We start from the raw sequence: 15,245 nt of genomic DNA, 5'->3' as shown, positions 1-15,245 counted from the left end.
ACACACACACACACACACACACACACACACACACACACACACACACACACACACACACACACAGACAGACAGACAGACACACACACACACACTCTGGAAACAGGCTGCTATACGGAACCGATGAAGGCGCCCGATTTCCTCTTTTTCCTCCACTCTCTCTCTCTTTCACTCTCACTCTCTCTCATGAGAACGAGAAGAAACTCTGCAGCTATGAAGCAATTCGATTGCACATCATTCTTCAACCGTTAAAGGGATAGTTCCGACTTTTGGGGGGGGGGGGGGGGGGCACAAGCGCCGTTTCGTACTCATCCACGATGATGATGTCGAACGGTGGAATCCTTTTCTCGGGGCGCGCAGCCCTGAGCTCCGGCCACCCACAGGTCAGCGAGGTCAGCGAGGTCAAGAGGTCAATCTCACCGCGGGTACGAACACGCTGAAACGTGCCCAGAAAAGGAGGACTCTCTCCCGACCAGCATCGTGGGCGAGTGGGGGGGGAATAGGGCCGGGGTTCCACACATCACAAGTATCACTTTAAGGTTTAAGAGAGAGGTACTACAGGTTACGCAACGTGACGAACTCGCCCTGCCGGGTCCCAGGTTCATCACAGCGTGGTTTATTAATAGATCAACTGGATCGTAACTCATCGTACCTATAGGAGCGCAGGCTCTACTTAAGAGACTCATTAACCTGCAGCGCCATCCTCCATAAAACAGTTGTTCACTTTCCACACGACAACAACAAGTTGCAGACTAAAATACATCCCAAGAGGTCACACATCCAGGCAGGCGCTCGACAGACAGTAGCCCCGGTCGTCGCTGAATCCTGGAAATTATTAAAAAAAAACCTGTTAAGTACTAAAACCGTTTCTGAACCAACTGCTGCCGAGTTAAGAGGAACTGGATTTGTGTCTTTTTGAATGTGCAAGGATCCGCTGCCCTTTCGATTGCTGTGGTGAAGGTTTATCATTTGCGAAGGTTTATCGATTATTACTGGCATCGGCGACCCAAAAAAAAGTCATGAGTGTGTTCCTGTTTGTGCCGCCCATCGCATGCGTGTCACTGCATGATGAATAAAGACTTCTTCAAAAGTCCAGTTTATTATATATTATTATCGTGGAGCTACAGTAACATGGTTCAGTGGCTGCTATAGGCTTCAGGTGCCGTGTGGAATTCTGTACAGAAAATACACGAGTGGCGACGACAACTAGACTAACTACATATTTCGGGCAGGGCCGTAAATAATGACAACTATCGTCCTGTCTCTCTTCTCTCCTTCCTTTCTAAAACACTTGAACACTTGTATCCAACCAACTTACTGCTCATCTCTTACAGAATGACCTCCTAGACCCTAATCAGTCTGGCTTCCGGACTGGCCACTCCACAGAAACGGCCCTCATTGCGGTCACAGAGGCACTTCACTTAGCAAAAGCGAAAGGCCTCTCCTCTGTCCTGATTCTCCTAGATCTATCTGCAGCCTTCGACACAGTCAACCATCAGATCCTCCTCGCGGCCCTCGCAGGAATGGGAGTGGCTGGCTCTGCGCTGACATGGCTGTCATCATACCTCAACGACCGCTCCTACCAAGTGTCATGGAGAGGGACCCTGTCGGCCACCCGCCCCCTGCGGACGGGTGTCCCCCAGTAGTCCAGTCATTATAGGCCAGAATTAGGCTAAACCTAGGACAAATTGCAACATTAGCAAACTCAACTGATTTTGTATCCTCAATATGTCTTTAGTGAGAGAAAAAAAGTCCCAAGGAATCCCATCATGGGAAATGTGTTTTTTTTCAATGTTTTGTTACCCCTATAGTCCAGTCATTATAGGCCAGAATTAGGCTAAACCTAGGACAAATTGCAACATTAGCAAACTCAACTGATTTTGTATCCTCAATATGTCTTTAGTGAGAGAAAAAAAGTCCCAAGGAATCCCATCATGGGAAATGTGTTTTTTTTCAATGTACTTGATTGCTGGCAGGATCACTGACGACACTGTCTTTCAGAGATTGTGACGCGTTCAAATTTTGAGGTAGCTCAAAAGTAAAGATACCATTTGATTCTAGACAACCTCGGGTTTCCAATGAGACCAACCATGTCATGTTACCTCATTGGAAAGGGGGCTACATACCTAATTATTCAAAGTTAAGACGATTTTTTGGGGAGGGAAATATGGCCATCACCATTTTTCAAATGGTCCCTTGGCCTTCTACCTCAATATATGTTAATAAAAATGGGTTACATGGGTACCTACAAGCCTCCCCTATACAGACATACCAAATTTATGTTAAGCCCATGTAGTTTTGTGCAAGAATCATGTAGTGTTTTCCATGCTGTACTAGGGCTGGGCGATAAAACGATAACGATAACTATCGCGATAAATTATTTCCTCGAAATAAACATGAAACGTGGTCGCAAAGTTTCGATATATCGATTTTCCAAGCTTGGCTCCGTTCAGCCTCGGCTCAGCTCACTCACTAACAACAACCAACGTTACGTGATGACGTGTTTACGCACAACAGCTAACAACCAATCAGTGAAGGAGATGGCCGAGAGCGAAATATACCCGGAAGGAGGTAGGACTCACTCAACAAGGCTTGCTAGGCTAATTAGCTTGCACGCCGATGTTTTATATATTTACGTGCCGAGTATGTGTGTGACGTGAATTCTGAGGCCACGTTTATAGTAGTGGGGATATACAGTGGACGTCGTTTCAATATATTGTGGCGGAAGTATTTTAGTGTAATATTTAGCACATTGTCATGGAATACAGCGCTTAGATACTACAGGCTTGCTAGGCTAATTAGCTTGCACGGCGACGTTTTATATATTTACGTGCCGAGTATGTGTGTGTTTTGAATTCTGAGGCCACGTTTATAGTAGTGTGGGGTATACAGTTCGTTTCAATATATTGTGGCGGAAGAGAGTATTTTAGTGTCATATTTATTGTCATGAGATACTCCGCTTGCTTAACGTGTAACGTGCGCGGACTGATGACGACATCAACTCGACTTGAGACATTCGCAGCAGCATAAGAAGTTAATTAAACTTGACGGACATTATATCGACGATAATTATCGATATCGAATTATATGAAAATAATTTTATAATTTTATCGCGATAACGTTTTTGGTCATATCGCCCAGCCCTATGCTGTACAAATATGTAGTTTCCGTCTATTATAAAAAACCCCATCTCCATGGACCTATCCCCACGGACATAAACCCTTGAGCCCCATCCTCGTGGACTGAGCTCCACAGAGCCTATCTACTAATATTCCAAGAAGAAAAAAATGTCTTTATCAAATGTTTTGATTAGTTCTGGCGTGTATGCTAATTGGTGCATATCAAATAAGATAATGTGTGATTTGCATGAGTAAACAGAATAATTCAATGAAGTTGTGATTGACTTTTTTTCTTGTCTTTGTGTGTGTAATCAGCTTGTGAGTTTTTAGTGATATCTAAAAGTAAAATTTTCGATATGAATATAATAGGTCGTTTTCAAAACTTTCCCATGATGGGATTCCTTGGGACTTTTTTTCCCTCACTAAGGACATAATGAGGATACAAAATCAGTTGAGTTTGCTACTGTTGCAATTTGTCCTAGGTTTTTTCATATAATGACTGGACTACAGGGCTCGGTCCTAGGACCCCTTCTCTTCTCCCTCTACACTAAATCACTGGGTAACATTATCACGTCTCATAGCTTCTCGTATCATTGTTATGCCAATGATACTCAACTCTTCCTCTCCTTCCCTCCCTCAGATATCCACGTCTCTGAGCGGATCTCCGCCTGGATGACGACCAACCACCTCAAACTGAACCTAAGCAAAACAGAATTGCTCCACCTGGTGGCCAAATCCTCCCCCCTAACCGACCTTTCCATCACAGTCGAGAATGCAGCTGTGACCGCGTCCCCGACCGCCAAGAACCTTGGTGTTGTCCTCGACGACCAGTTCAACTTCTCTGCTCACATCGCAGTGACAACCAGAACCTGCAGATTCCTCCTGAGCAACGTCAGAAGGATCCACCCCTTCCTGACAAAAGAAGCCACCCAACTCCTCGTCCAATCAAGTCATCTCCCGCCTCGACTATTGCAACGCACTGCTCGCTGGCCTCCCGGCCACTGCCACTAAGCCTCTTCAACTCATTCAGAACGCAGCGGCCCGCCTGATCTCAAACCTACCGACGTCGGCCCATGTCACCCCACTTCTTAGGGACCTGCACTGGCTCCCCATTGCTGCACGTATCCGCTTCAAGGCCCTCGACCTAGCATACCGTGCGGCAAAAGGGAACCGCTCCCGCCTACCTCCGGTCAATGGTCTCTAACTACACACCCTCAAGACCCCTACGCTCTGCATCTTCTGGCCGCCTCAGACCTACTCCTATCCAAGCTCCGGGAGGGTCATCAAAGAGAAGCCGCCTATTCTCAGTCCTTGCCCCACAATGGTGGAATGAACTACCCACCCGTCCAATCTTTCGCCGTCGACTAAAAACGCACTTCTTCAACCATTATCTAAAAAATCTAATCCTAACTAACCTTACTGTCATGCACCTGTCCTAATATACTAACCTATACTGTAGCACTCAACACTTTGATGAACATTGTTACTCAGCTGATAGAGTTGTGCCCTTCCTGATGACTTGTCGTACAGAACTTGTAAGTCGCTTTGGATAAAAGCATCAGCGAAATGACTAAATGTAAATGTAATGATAAAGAGGGGGGGTTGCAGTCTAGTCATGTTGGTGCCTGAAAAGTACATTATGAGCCAGAGTTGGAATCGGAGCCATCATGTCCAACAAGCCCGCCTGTGTGTGTGTGTGTGTGTGTGTGTGTGTGTGTGTGTGTGTGTTGGGTACACTTGCTACTCTACTCACACACCAAGGCCAAGCCAAACCAAAATAAAACAGCCATGCTGATAATGATGACCGCCGCTACCGAGTCCGTATTATCAATGTTTACCGTTTCCAAGGCTTGAGAGTTGGATGTTGATGATGGAAGCAGCAGCATTGTCATTCAGCGGGATAATAAGATTAGCAGCAAAACAGTAGGCAATGCAACAGCATATTGAACCCCAATTGTTATCAAGTATTTGTGGAGCTTAAATGACACAATAAAAGAAAACACGGTAAATGGACTGCAATGAATGAATGAATGAATGAAAACTTTATTTAACAGATTGCAGAATGGGTACAATACACACAATTGTTAAGGGGATGCAGAGACCAGAGAGACGTTTGTCTTGTTTACATCAGGGTCCCCCATTTTCAATTCATATAATGAATTCATGGGATTTCTATCACATTCAAAACATTGCCTGTAATAAATAATAATATTACCGATTTCTGGAGTGACGTTACAAAAGGCAAGAACTGTGTATATAATGAGACACCAGACAATAGTTAGAAGATATAGACAAGTTATTATTTGTGTTGACTTGTTGTTCTGCAGACACAACAGCAGACACCGACTGACTGACATCTTGCTATTTGCTGACATGTCGGTACTAGCCAACTTAGATAGATAAGATAAGACCACGTTAGCTTCCCCTTCCTCGTTGGGTTGGGGGGGGAGACTTCAGGGGGGCCTCAGGGGGGACATGAGACATAGTATCGTTACTAGGAAGGATCACAGTAGTGACAGTTAGCTTAACGTCCAGCCACACGTGTCGCCTGTCACGGTGCACACACACACACGCACACACACACACACACGCACACACACACACACACACACACACACACACACACACACACACGGGTTCAGTAGCTAACAGTTACAACGTACCGTGTTTCAGCTCGTGTTTCACAGTAAACAGGTCTTCTTCTTCTCTGGACGAGCCCCCCTCCATCGGGGACGGCATCGTAACTCCGTGTTCCAGTTCAGCTGTCTTCCCAGAGACACCTTGGTGTGTAACACTAACTAACCTCCGTGTGCTGTATTATTATTATTAAGTTGGAGATATTTGGCTAGTAAAGCATGTTTACGTTAGGTATTAATAAACTGGCGAGATGTTGGCTTGTTGAAATGCTGTTGAATCGCTCGCTCCGTCCCTCCTCCTCCTCCGCCGCCACACCACTACCATCACAACCGAGCGCCCCTACGTCGCTGATTGGGGTTGCTATGTGGAAGCTTGACGTCCAATTGGCTCCTCCTGGTGTCAGTGATGGATGGGGACCCGCCCCCTCACCACCAGAAGAGTTCACTCGCCGGTCGTTCGTCACGTTGAATGATAGAGGGCGCTGTTGTGATGATAGTGTGTGTGATGTATTATAATCATGTATTAAACAGTGAAGTGTCACTGGCAAGGTTTCACTCATTCTTCCACCACGTATTTCTGGTTATGCCGATCGATTCAAATGATCATATTCAAATGAAGAAGGGGAAAAAATACGATACATAAAAGCTACACTCCACTATGCATTGAAAATGGGGGACACTGATGTAAACAACTTAACAAGACGAAAGTCTTTCTCTGGTCTGCATCCCCTGAGCTGTACTGTATTGTACCCATTCTGCAATCTGTTAAATAAAGTTTTCATTCATTCACACAAGGAAAAAGAAGAGAGCCATACAGGCCATACCAGTGTGATACCCATAACAGTCTACATCAAGTATATTCATCTTCGTACTGTCTTCTACTATCATGTACTACCTTGCCTATATATTACTATCTGCTATGCTAATATGTCTCTACTACTACTAGCACTCAAGGTCAACACTGTCTGGCGGACGATCTTACTGACCCTTAGCTGCCAGAGGTTGGACCCTTCCTGCTGACTTGTACACAACTTGTAAGTCGCTTTGGATAAAAGCATCAGCTAAATGACTAAATGTAAATGTCAGGTAGCATTGGTTGGTCCGTGGAAGCAAAATAGTCAATACAATTCGACTACAAACACTATCAAGTATCAACTCATAACAGATCAGACCATAAAGATTCAAATTGAGCAGTATCGTTATGTCGGGGACATTTTGGGTAGTAGACTAAAGGGTCATGTCCGGGTTCAGCTGGTTCCTCAGATCATGCCTTGTACTCTGAGAATGTGGCTATACTCTCACATAAGTCAAAGATGTCCAGCTCCTCCTTTAGAGCAACGATGGCTGCCAGACACCTGTAGCATGTGGCCACAGCCTCCTTCATTCTTGAGACAGTAAAGTAGACTCATCATCATACGGTATATAGTATATATATATTGATATAGTAGTAGTAGTAACACCAAATAGATATAAGATAAGATATTCATCCCTTGGGGAAACACATGAACACACAACATAACATTCTGCACTCGCTCACACACAAACACAGGTCACTTTAAACACACAAGAAAGGGTCACTTTAAAGGAAGGAAAAGGGACACTTTAAGAAAATAACTTGTTGTGATTATTGCATAGTATAGTTAGTAACAGCAAGCATAGGGACATGGAAGTAAAACTGCACATTGTATAGAAATGTACATAGGATCCTGTGGTAACCTCTATTAATAAATAAGACACACGACACGCTTGTGATCCCTTTGGTTTGGTAGTTTACTGGAAACGGGAGCATGGAAGGTTTATACAATAAACAGGTGCGCCTTACACTCAGCGCACGTTAGTCATACAGGTACTGTAAGAACTCAGGTACGGAAATACCTCACGTATATATCTGTAGTCCACAAAATAATATCCCTTGAGCGATAACTCCCTCCAGTGGGAAAACATAGATATTGCATCAATATTAATCCTAGGTATATATAAGGCTGACATTATAACAGATCCGGTGCCTTTAAGAGATTTATTAACATGTCTATTTATCATGCCTATTCTAGTTATCTTATTATTATTAGTTATTACTACTATTACTATTGTTTTATTGCACAATCGAAGCGGGCATGGCCAACCGCATTTCACTGTATGCCCTGGTATGTATGTGATGAATAAACTCTTGAATCATGAATCTTGGGTGTACAGAGGTGGGAGGGGGAGGTACAGAGGTGGGAAGGGGAGGTACAGAGGTGGGAAGGGGAGGTACAGAGGTGGGAGGGGAGGTACAGAGGTGGGAGGGGAGGTACAGAGGTGGGAGGGGGAGGTACAGAGGTGGGAGGGGAGGTACAGAGGTGGGAGGGGGAGGTACAGAGGTGGGAAGGGGAGGTACAGAGGTGGGAAGGGGAGGTACAGAGGTGGGAGGGGGAGGTACAGAGGTGGGAGGGGAGGTACAGAGGTGGGAAGGGGAGGTACAGAGGTGGGAGGGGAGGTACAGAGGTGGGAGGGGGAGGTACAGAGGTGGGAGGGGGAGGTACAGAGGTGGGAAGGGGAGGTACAGAGGTGGGAGGGGAGGTACAGAGGTGGGAGGGGGAGGTACAGAGGTGGGAGGGGAGGTACAGAGGTGGGAGGGGAGGTACAGAGGTGGGAAGGGGAGGTACAGAGGTGGGAGGGGGAGGTACAGAGGTGGGAAGGGGAGGTACAGAGGTGGGAGGGGGAGGTACAGAGGTGGGAGGGGGAGGTACAGAGGTGGGAGGGGAGGTACAGAGGTGGGAGGGGGAGGTACAGAGGTGGGAAGGGGAGGTACAGAGGTGGGAAGGGGAGGTACAGAGGTGGGAGGGGGAGGTACAGAGGTGGGAAGGGGAGGTACAGAGGTGGGAAGGGGAGGTACAGAGGTGGGAAGGGGAGGTACAGAGGTGGGAAGGGGAGGTACAGAGGTGGGAGGGGGAGGTACAGAGGTGGGAAGGGGAGGTACAGAGGTGGGAGGGGAGGTACAGAGGTGGGAAGGGGAGGTACAGAGGTGGGAGGGAGGTACAGAGGTGGGAAGGGGAGGTACAGAGGTGGGAGGGGGAGGTACAGAGGTGGGAAGGGGAGGTACAGAGGTGGGAGGGGAGGTACAGAGGTGAGGTGGGAGGTACAGAGGTGGGAGGGGGAGGTACAGAGGTGAGGTGGGAGGTACAGAGGTGGGAGGGGAGGTACAGAGGTGGGAGGGGAGGTACAGAGGTGGGAGGGGGAGGTACAGAGGTGGGAGGGGAGGTACAGAGGTGGGAGGGGAGGTACAGAGGTGGGAAGGGGAGGTACAGAGGTGGGAAGGGGAGGTACAGAGGTGGGAGGGGGAGGTACAGAGGTGGGAGGGGGAGGTACAGAGGTGGGAGGGGGAGGTACAGAGGTGGGAAGGGGAGGTACAGAGGTGGGAGGGGGAGGTACAGAGGTGGGAGGGGGAGGTACAGAGGTGGGAAGGGGAGGTACAGAGGTGGGAGGGGAGGTACAGAGGTGGGAAGGGGAGGTACAGAGGTGGGAGGGGGAGGTACAGAGGTGGGGGGAGGTACAGAGGTGGGAGGGAGGTACAGAGGTGGGAGGGGGAGGTACAGAGGTGGGAGGGGGAGGTACAGAGGTGGGAGGTAAGGTGGGTGGAGGAGGAGGTTCAGATACATGAGTCGAGCAGGTTTGGTGGTAAGAAGTGGTCATCAGTTCCTAATAGTTCTCAAGTTCTGCAGCCGTTAGTTCTCCAGCTGCTGGCAGCAGTCCATGCCCACGGTGGTGGAGCCCGATGGCCGCTGGCGCGAGGCACTGGCTGAGTGAGGTGGTTAGTGGAGTGTCTGGGTCTGGGAGGTATAAGTGTGGCTGAATGTGGTCCTCATCTTGGCTAGCTCCTCGTAGAGGGGGTGGGAGGAGTTCTCCAGGATGGCGGCCAGCTTCCTTCTCATCCTCCTCTCTGCCACCACCCCTTTGAACAGCTCGACTCCTACCACAAAGTAGTAGTAGTAGTAGTAGTAGTAGTAGTAGTAGTAGTAGTAGTAGTAGTAGTAGTAGTAGTAGTAGTAGTTGTTACAAAGGATCAGATTAAACCGAATATATATATTTATTGATTGATATATATTGCATAGTATTTGTATATCGTTTGATATCCCTTGTATATTCCTTGTACATATACACGGAATATCCCTTTAGCCTATTACAGACCATAATATTTCATTCTCCTATTGGACAGCGGTCCACAGGCGCCAGAGCCGTGCCTCCAGAGTCAGGTTCAAAGTCACCGTCAAGACATGTCTGTGCATGCCCGGCCTTCCCCAGGGCTACGAGACAGAAATGAGGTTGGCACTAGTTTGTTCACCTAACGTATAAATACGGCGCAGGTGAATACAGAAGTACTTAGTCAGAAGTCAAGAGTTACCCAATAAGTTGAAGCCTCACCCACGATACTCCGTGCGGTGAAGTATGGCCTGTTTGGCCCCAAATAGAGCATTGAGACCGCGTGCGAATTAATAACTGAATTGTCAGAGTTTGGCGCTATACCGTCGAGTGCGACATATTTCTATTAAGTCAGTAATAGTCTATTTGTGTATAGTGTATCGTGCGGCTAAAGTTCTACAGTGACCAGCATCACCAACGCTTCCTCGTATCAGCTAGAGTGCTTATCCAGGCTGGGCTGCTTTCATGGCGCTTTCACCCGAGGAGACCTACAGTAGACGAGAACCGTGTGGACATGTACACTGGATTAATCTACCCGACGACTGCATAGCCTTTTGCGGCTGGATTGTATTTGCTTTGGTCCTGTGATTTATGGAGCGGAGAATCGCCGACGCCTACACGTGTTGGATTTACCCTGTGAGGAGACCAGTCGAGTCGGCGCCTCAGAGAGCCTGAGGCCGGCTAGCTTTCTTCACTGTGGAGCTACAGTCTACGGAGAACGGCTGTATTCGTCTGTGGATCAAGAGGCTATTGCACCGTCTCCTGTACTTGGAGTCTCCTTAGTCATCGTTGACCAGACTCTCTACTACCAACAGATCCTCTACCCCTGCTGGCTTACAACCGGGGGGACCCTTCCAGTATCTCCCGCTATATATTACTAGTGTACCATAGATATAATTCCCTAAGATTCAGGTTGTATAATTACCTCCTGCGTAACCAGAGAATGGACATTCATTATTGATTTGCCTACGCACATTCCTTTGCCTTACAAGTGCATTCAAAGTATGACCAAGAAGTATTATGTACCTTTTGCTGCAATAAATACTTAAAGACAACTTTGTGTAGAACCGGTTCATTGTGGGAAGTGTTCATTATATTTATATATCATGTACTGTATGGCCAGTAATTAAAGTACATAAAGCGGTAGTGGTTTAATGATACCATACTTATCAATACAGTCAGGGAATTGTACCCCTCAGTTACAATTGGTCCTTCGAGCCGGAGGGTAACTAGTGTAATATTAATATAGTGGTATTAATATTGACATGGCCTATGAAGAACACTCCACAAAACGGTTCTCCTAAAGTAGATCGCCCGCAGCGTAGACGGCAGACACCTCAGTACTTAGAGGATTACGTTGCCAATATACTACCTAGCTTTCTACAGACGGTAAACGCGGAAAAGGTAGATAGTAAAATTATGTCCGACCCTATCGACCAGGCTACCCCGCCAATAGAGGCCCTAGTGGGTTCTAACGTAACTGACCAAGCTCACGGTAGGGACCAGGAGGGACCCGACATGACTTTACCCCCCGCCAAGACCGAAGAAGTAGTCCCCGGAGAGCTCCAGGATAAAGACAGCTCTCCAGGGATGGAACTCTACCCGCTACAAGAAGAGGAGAGCACCCCGGAGATGGATCTCCAGGACTCGCCACAGGAGAACAGATCTCCAACGAGTACTGCCAGGAGCGGATCACCTCAACCAGCGTCTTCCCCCAGCGAGGCGGACAGATGCTGGCACAGGCATTCCTCGCCAGCCTAGCAGCCTCAACAGAGCGCGATCGACTCCAAGCACAGACGCTTAGTGAGCGCGAACATTCTTCCATGGAAAGAGACCGCCTTCAAGCGCAGCAACGGAGCGACGAAGATCGTATACGTCTAGAGATTAGACGCCTTCAGACGGAAGAGAATATGGTAAGGGACCGGGCCGAAGCCCAGCGCGCCGCCGCCGAAGCCCAGCGCGCCGCTGCCGGTGCCCAAAGAGAAGCAGAGCGCGACCTCGCTCTCACCAAGCGCGAAGCCGAGCGCGACCGATTACAAGCGCGGATAATGGAGCAGCTGATCACCAGGGCAACACCCCCTCCCTCCGCACGGGGTTCCAGGGCCTCGTCAAGACAAGGGTCAAGGGCACCCTCCCCTACCCGATCGGGCGACCCTGGGCCCGACCACCGGAGAGAGCCTATACCCCCCTCCGAACCCCTTCCCCGACCGGTCCAAGTGAGACCCAGCTACAAGGAAGAAACGGTCTGCACCGCGGAGAGGCTAAATAGACGACTGCAGGATCTGGAGGACCTGCCAGAGGAAGAAGAAGAGGGAGAGGAGGAGAGTCAAGCCCGACAGCAGCACAGTACTCCACAGGACCAGGAGGTCCAGTACAGCCCAGGCTCTACCCCCGCGGCTCTGCGCTACAGACCCCCGACTCAATTCACGGGTGAGCTTGACGCACGACCAGCCCCGAGGAACAACACCTGGATACGCGGGCCATGGTACCCAGCAGGTACCAGCCCACCAAGAGGCGTAAGAGGAGACTCGCCTAGGAGGCCTCTCTTCCAACACTCACCGATGTGCCAGCCATCCATGGCATCATACATTGGCACACCGACGTTTCCGGACTTCACCCACGAGAACAGAGCACAGTACACGGAGCTACGAATGTGCTTAGAGACAATGATGTCCGATGTAGCTGATGAACCGTACAAGTATGCTATCCTACTGAAGCACCTCAAGGTGCCCCGAGCGCACAATATAGCGCTGGCCTATGCCACCTCTACTACCCCATACACAGCGGCTCTAGCAGCACTCGACCAAAGATATGGACGCATATGGGACTACGTAATACAAGAGATAAGGCATATTGACCGCCTACCCCCAGCCACAGACAATCGCTCACTAGATGACCTGTCTATCAAGGTACAATCCCTGGTAGGGATGCTGGGGGCGCAAAGAGAAAAGGGTATGCACGAACTGTACGCGAACTCTAATGTCGAGAGGATTTTAGAGAAGCTTCCGCCCGCCCGACAAGAGCGCTTCAGGCGGCAAAGAGACCACCGTGATCCTAACGGTCCCAAGCCATCCCTCCTAGACCTAGCAGACTTCCTGGCGAGAGAAGTCAACAGCCTACGGTTGGATACGTTCATGCGGAGCACCCCAAGCTCCAGAGAGGGACCTAGGAGAGCAAACGATGGCCGAAGATTGGTGACCGTCATGCACCAATCAGAATCAGTACCGAGCAGCAAGAACCACAGTACCCCCTCGATGAAAGAGAAGTGGAAGATGGTGTGCCCGTACTGCGAAAAGGAACACTGGTTGTCACAATGTGACACGTTCAAGAAGATGACCGCCGACGAGGTGAGTCAATGGATAAAGTCCAACCGACGCTGTTACCGATGTGCGCGCAGTCACATGGCAGCCGATTGCCGCTTAAAGAAGAGGTGTAGTCGGTGTGACGGAGCCCACCTAGATGTCCTACACGACAGTAACAGAAGAAAGCCTGCACCCTCAAGCAGCACAAAGGCAAGTGTTATGTACATTGACCCCGCCAGCAGCGGGGGCGCCCGGGTGCTCTTAAAGGTGGTCCGCGTAACACTGAGTTACCAAGATAAGGTCATGGACACTTACGCCGTCCTTGACGACGGGTCAGAGAAGACCCTTCTCCTCGCGTCCGCTGCGGCCCAGCTGGGGCTGCGGGGGAGCGAAAACCAGATGACGATTCGGACAATAAGAAGAGATCTAAAGACGATAAAGGGCGAGAATGTTTCCTTCACTATCGCAGCAAGCCAGAGAGACGGTATAGGATTACTAACGCTTTCACCAGCCAAGAAATAGGCCTGTCGCAGTACACCTACCCCATCGCCAAGCTGATGGATAAATATGTGCACCTGCGTCAACTACCTATACCGCTCATAGACGGTGCCACCCCGACCCTGCTGATAGGCTCCGACCATGCAGACCTCATCGTCCCGATAGACCGGGTCCACACAGGGCCCAGAGGCTGTCCTGCAGCAGTCGAGACCCGCCTAGGATGGACATTACAAGGCCCCCTCGCTAAGTCTCTTAACCGAACAGCAGCCACTAACTGCCTCCACTCCAGAGTGACAGAAGAAGACACCACCCTCCTACAGCATGTCGAGAGGCTATGGACACTAGAGACAATGCCCTTTAAGAACGAAAAGAAAGACATTCGTTCCAAGGAAGACATTTACGCTATAGCCCTCCTCGAGCAAGGGACAAAGAGAGTCAAAGTCAACAGAGTGATGAGATACGCAACTCCACTCCTGAGGCGAGAGGGTATGCCTACCTTCCACGCCCCAAAAGAAGCGACGGAGCGGTATCTATTGAACACAGAGCGGCGCCTAGCCAGAGACCCCGCTCAAGAGACGGTGTACCGCGCTGAGATTAACAAGCTAATCACAGCGGGACACATAAAGAAAATTGACATTAAAGAGGCCGATCAGACGACCGAATCATGGTACGTGCCGCACCACAAAGTCCACCACAACGGCAAGGATCGTATTGTGTTCAACTGCAGCTACCAGATCGGATCACAAAATCTGAATAAAGAGCTCTTGCCCGGCCCAACACTCGGCCCCTCTCTACTAGGCGTGTTACTACGTTTCCGCCAAGACAAGGTGGCCATCAGCGGCGACATCAAAGGGATGTTCCTGCAGGTGAGACTAGTGGAGGAGGACAAGCCCCTGCTGCGGTTCCTATGGAGAGAGAGGATCGAAGATGAGCAACCAGCCATCTATCAATGGGAAGTCCTCCCTTTCGGAACCACATGCAGCCCATGCTGTGCTACGTTTGCACTGCAAAAACACGTCGCAGAGGACCCAGCAGCTGATGAAGAGGTCCGACAAAGTGTAGGAAATAGTTTCTACGTGGACAACTGTCTGCAAAGCGTCTCGACGCCAGAAGAAGCCGAGGCCCTTCTACTCAAGCTCCGCGCCTCCCTGATCAAAGGCGGCTTTGATCTCAGGCAGTGGGCCAGCAGCGACCCGCAAGTATTGCGCAGCCTCTCCCCCGAGGACAAGGCAGCAAGCAGCGAGACCTGGATGGCGACCATCCCAGGAGAAGCCCAGGAAATGACATTAGGACTAGTCTGGCGCTTCAAAACAGACTCGCTCCATTATAAACACACACCCCTGACCAAGGAGCAGGGAAGGTCGACTGCACTACCGACCACCAGACGGAGTGTATACAGAACACTCGCCAGACAATATGACCCGTTGGGATGTATTCTACCTTACACCACCAGGGCAAAGATGATTGTAAGAGCATTATGGGACAAGGACGGCTGGGACGACCCCATACCCGAA

The 15,245-nt window shown here is 49.4% G+C and overlaps 1 protein-coding gene across 1 annotated transcript in view; it reads right to left on the bottom strand.

Annotated features, from left to right (window-relative positions):
• The window catches only part of LOC311225108 (uncharacterized protein), a gene marked incomplete at its 5' end in the record, with an annotated part of 24,983 nt that extends 19,128 nt beyond the window's left edge, over positions 1–5,855 (bottom strand). Inside the window, one exon of the mRNA XM_084310313.1 lies at positions 5,780–5,855. Within this exon, the coding sequence (XP_084166439.1) occupies positions 5,780–5,855 (76 nt within the window). The remainder of the gene's footprint in view (positions 1–5,779) is intronic.
• Between the last annotated feature and the right edge of the window lie 9,390 nt (positions 5,856–15,245).

The sequence above is a fragment of the Notolepis coatsorum genome, assembly GCF_963971535.1.
Source record: "Notolepis coatsorum genome assembly, chromosome: 3".
Classification (NCBI taxonomy): Eukaryota; Metazoa; Chordata; class Actinopteri; order Aulopiformes; family Paralepididae; genus Notolepis; species Notolepis coatsorum.
Note: the sequence above shows the minus strand (reverse complement) of the source record. Positions and strands in the feature narration are given on the sequence as shown.